The sequence below is a fragment of the Squalius cephalus genome (genome assembly GCF_949319135.1).
Source record: "Squalius cephalus genome assembly, chromosome: 20".
Taxonomy (NCBI): Eukaryota; Metazoa; Chordata; class Actinopteri; order Cypriniformes; family Leuciscidae; genus Squalius; species Squalius cephalus.
In genome coordinates, this window is record NC_137141.1 from 364,699 (window position 1) to 369,408 (window position 4,710).

Below are 4,710 nucleotides of genomic sequence, written 5' to 3' on the forward strand. Positions count from 1 at the left end.
TGTCCAGGGCTAAATCTGCTGCTAGAAAGCAGGAAGACATCATACGTGTACTGCCACCATCAGAGGTAGGTTATATTCACACAGTAAGCGTGACTACATTTACAGAACACAGTACAGGGTAGTATTTACAATGTGTTATCTATATATACTACTCTTAGTCTACCTCATAAGACTCTTGTCTGTTACAGGGCTGCTCTCTATCACTTTATCATACTTACAAGCTCTATTTGCACTATACAGTATGTCTGCATTTGCACTACTCTGTCTGGTTTGCACTCTCTGCCATGTGCCCTTACTTGTATATTGCATTTGTTTTTTATATTATATGTATAATTGTATTTATTCATATTTTTCTTTGTATTTTTAAAATTCTACTTTATGTATTTAATGTTATCTGTTATCCACCAAGGGTCTGAGAGTAACGCAATTTCAATTTTCTGTATGTCCTGTACATGTGGCAGAATTGACAATAAAGCGGACTTTGACTTTAATATGTTCTTATACAAACTTAACTTTCATGCATTTTTTTTTCACCTTTCCAGAGACAGCTGCTGCAACCAATCGATGAGTTTTTTCTTTTCCTGGTCTACCTGTCAGTTGGATTAAAGGAGAGAGTCCTGGCACACCTTTTCCATATGCATCCTTCCACAGTGAGCAGAATAATTGCGACATGGACAAACTACCTCTATACGCTGCTGGGATCAGTGTGTGTGTGGCTTTCAGCAGCTGATGTAAAATCTAACCTCCCTGAAGACTTCTCTGATTTCCCAGACACACAGGTCATCATTGACTGCACTGAGATCAGATGTCAAACACCATCCTCACCACTTCTCCAAAGTGAAATGTACTCAAATTACAAGTCTCACTGCACAATGAAAGGCCTCATTGGAATAGCTCCTCATGGTCCAGTGACATTCGTCTCTCAGCTCTATGCTGGGTCAGTGAGTGACAGGGAGATCTTTAAACAGTGTGGGATAACAAAAAGACTGACAGAAGACATGGCAGTTATGGTTGATAAAGGCTTTCTGATTAGTGACTGTGTCAAATGCAAAGTGTACTGTCCACCATTTCTGTCCAGGGGAAAGCAGATGCCAGCAGATGAGGTGAAAGAAACGCAGGCAATAGCGAGACTGCGTGTGCACGTGGAACGGGTCATCAGGAGGATCAAACAAAACAAACTTTTTGATGGTGTCATCACACTTTCCCACAGTGTTAACATTAATCAACTTTTTACAGTTGCATGTCTGTTGTCAAATTATCAAAACAAGGCATTAGTTAAGACATGGATCAAATGAAATCAAATCTTAGATTACTTTTTATTTTAACTACTGGAATGCTATTCCATATTTATGACTTACTCTAACTGTTAATGTTTCATTGCCATTCTCAATAAATGTTAACTCAATCTATGTTTATTTTAAGAAGGAATTGTTATGACAAGCAAGATAAATAGAATTTACTGTAAATTAAACTGACATCGTACATATCAGAAAATGGAATTGAACATAAGAAACAGACATTGTACAAATAAAACATTTAACATTTAATAACATGTTTGAGTGCTGTTTTACAGATTTATCTAATTTCTCTGACTTCTTTAAAATTTCAGTTATTACATTGACTATTTCATACAGTAAGTATTTACTGTAGATGCGCTGGACAAAATAATCCAGTTATTTCATTGACAGGTATTTTGGCATGTATGTATAAAAGTAAAAATAATCCACCTTCTCTCTGATAACTGAAGTGTCACTGTAGATACGCTGGACAAAATAATCCTCCTGGGCCCACACCATGAAATCACACCACTGCATTCCTGAGGCCAGTAGTTGTCCCTGCACTTGGTAATAGTAGGCATGGCTCTTTTTCAGGGTGAGAAATCCATGGTCCATTTGCAAATATTTGCAGTCAACAATGTTTTTGACATTAGGACATTTAATTTCAACAAGTCCAAACTGAGAATTGTCAGTGGGATCGAAAACTACGCCATCAGAGGATGCACCAAGCCAGGGAGCATTAGGATGGATGATTAAACCACAGGGTGAGTAGTTCACATTTTTCAACTTGCTGTATTCCACTGTTACCTCTGACTCCATTTCAGCACCTCTTCTCATCTCTGCTGTCTGTCGGGTTCCTCTGATGATTCGCTCGGCAAGGGACTCTGCAGAGCTTAGGCCTCTGACATGGCATATCTCCCGAAACCTGGAAGCAGTTACTCTTGATCTGCGAAGCTGATGCCAGTCAGGACAAGAGCTTTGCTCGCGTGTTGCCTCTTCAATTTTCTGAGCCGTATCTAATGGTGTGTTTAGACTTTGAAGGTGTAAGAGCTCCTCCTCAGTGCAAACAAACATGCATTTAGATGGAGCAAGATAATATCCTTCAAGAGGCAAAGGTGGAGTTGATGGGGCATCGTGTAGTGTGATGTACCGTGATGTTAAGACAGGCTGCTGGTAAGACAATACGCTTCCTTCCTGGACCAACCCGAATGCACTTTCAACAAGTGGCTTGTCCTCAGGGCTGAATTCTGCGAATGCCTCCTCAACTCTAAACATGCATGAATCTGGTAAAGGGCCCAGCATCCCTCTGTAGAGTCCACTTCTGTAGGAACATGTTTAGCTGTATTATTGTTGATAACATTACATTTGTTATTGCTTTAATTACTATTTCTATAGTTTTTTACCATTTTTATGTATTATTTTAAATGCTTAAACACTTTAATAGCATAAAGCCTTGCAATGAAATGCAGCAAAGTATCTTTGTTCTCAGCATCCTTGTAACAAAAAAAATGAAACAAATGTGGTTGCTGAACTTACCTCACTCCACCTTGTGCAGAACGATTTGCTACAGGTTTTGTGATGACCATGGCATTGATGGGGCCTGGTTTCACGCCCTGACAGACAAGTGTAAATAATCTTAGAGAGAAGAACAAAGCTGAAACTATAAACTTAAAATGCGCTTTTAAAAGAATTCAGTTTCTACATAAAATTACCCTGCATAATGTAAAGAACATACTGTGAAAATTTAACCTTGATATCTTTAATATGAACTGAATAAGATCATGTCAAATATTGAAATCATGGTGAAATAAATGGTTGAAATTGAACTTTGATGCTCCTGATGTCAAAATTACACTGAGATTTTAGTCTAAATTTCACAAGCAATGCCACATATTGTGATTATACTTTCTTATAAATAAGGCTAAATTTCTGATGTTAAATTACCATTGTTCGTGGTTTATGCCAGGATTGTTCTCTTTCAGTGCAGCTAAGCACAGGGGGTACAACAGATAAATTAAGCTGGGAATAATGGGCAGTCTGAAACAGCAAGGCAACCGTGTGATTGCACAAAGCAGTGCCTGCCACACATGAACACTTGCTGTGTGTTAGCACCACAGGTGAAACATCCCTGAGTCCAACCTAAAAAAAAAAAGTATAATTATTAACTTGTACTTCTTGCTAATAAAGTCTAAGTTAGTAGCATGTTAAATTTAGTAGAACAATAACCAAGGTGGCTTTGTAGGAGCAGAATACACTGTGGCTACTCTGGGTTTATGCAATACTTCATATCTTAAGAATCTTAAGAAATATGGATTTCAAATTCAGACTGACAACATTCTGATTCTTCTGCAAAACCTCCTTGTTATTTGTAATACTTCAAGAAAATGAACACATCGGAACACACATGAACAATTCAGAACACACACATTAAGGCATTTGAACACGCTTGAACACCTGAACTGGTTTTGGAGAACGGTGAACAGTGAACCCTATGTCTCTAGCATACTATTAAATTGTGTGGTGCCTCATTCTTCCTCATTGACCTGTAGCACAAGGCTCTAACACAGACTTCCCCTGACAGCCTGTCTTTATTTGATACTGAAAGCAATAACACAAGCACATATTATGCAAACAATTAAGGCATTTGTAACGGGGTTTGATGTTATGGGAAGAAGGAGGCGGGAACCGGCGGACATTCAACAATATTTAATAATAAAATACACAAATACAAAAATAAAAGTAAAAGCCAGCAGCCCCTCACGGACGACTGCTGGCAACACAAACAGAAACAAAACATGAACTAAAAATCAGGCCTGTCCTCTCTCGCTCTTCACTGTCGTCGCTCCTCCTTTATGCTTCCGCTCCTCCGTGAGAGATGCGAGACCGGTGCGTCGCGCACGTGTCGCTCATTATCAATCGCGCCACCGGCCTCGCGCCGTCCTCCCACGGCCCTCGACCTCGTCGTGCTCGCCACAGCATTCCTGTTTGTTTACAGTTAGCTAACAGTTAGCACTGAAAGCTGATTAACATTAAACGTTGCTTACCTTCGTAACCGTGTATATACGAGGCTGCGTATAATTTAAAGCCTTTCTCCAGCTTGCTGGATGGAGCTTTGGTTGTTTTGCAAATACGATGCACGTCAGTAACGTTAATCCGTGGGAGATCTTGGAGACAGCGGGAGTAGAACGTAGCCATTGCTAAACCGGAACTGACTGAGCCCTATTGAAAAGAACGCGGAAGTAGGTGTGCAAGTAGCGTATAGCAATAGCAACTTTATTTATATAGCACAGTTAAAACAACACAAGTTGACCAAAGTGCTTTACATTGTATCACATAGCACAAAAAGAGGAGAAAATCTACTCTACAAAGACAACATCATATAGGCAACACATGTAGTAAAAAGTCACTGATTAAAAGCTATTGAAAACAGATA

At 39.3% G+C, this 4,710-nt stretch overlaps 1 protein-coding gene across 1 annotated transcript; it reads right to left on the bottom strand.

Moving 5' to 3' along the window:
* Window positions 1–1,523: 1,523 nt before the first annotated feature.
* LOC307148552 (uncharacterized protein) lies at window positions 1,524–4,491 on the bottom strand. The gene is made up of 4 exons (XM_079854159.1): window positions 4,322–4,491; window positions 3,222–3,416; window positions 2,814–2,890; window positions 1,524–2,598 (listed from the first exon to the last, which is right to left on the bottom strand). Exons 2-4 carry the CDS (start codon window positions 3,222–3,224, stop codon window positions 1,674–1,676), a joined length of 1,005 nt encoding a protein of 334 aa, XP_079710285.1. The 5' UTR covers window positions 3,225–3,416; window positions 4,322–4,491; the 3' UTR covers window positions 1,524–1,673.
* Window positions 4,492–4,710: the final 219 nt, after the last annotated feature.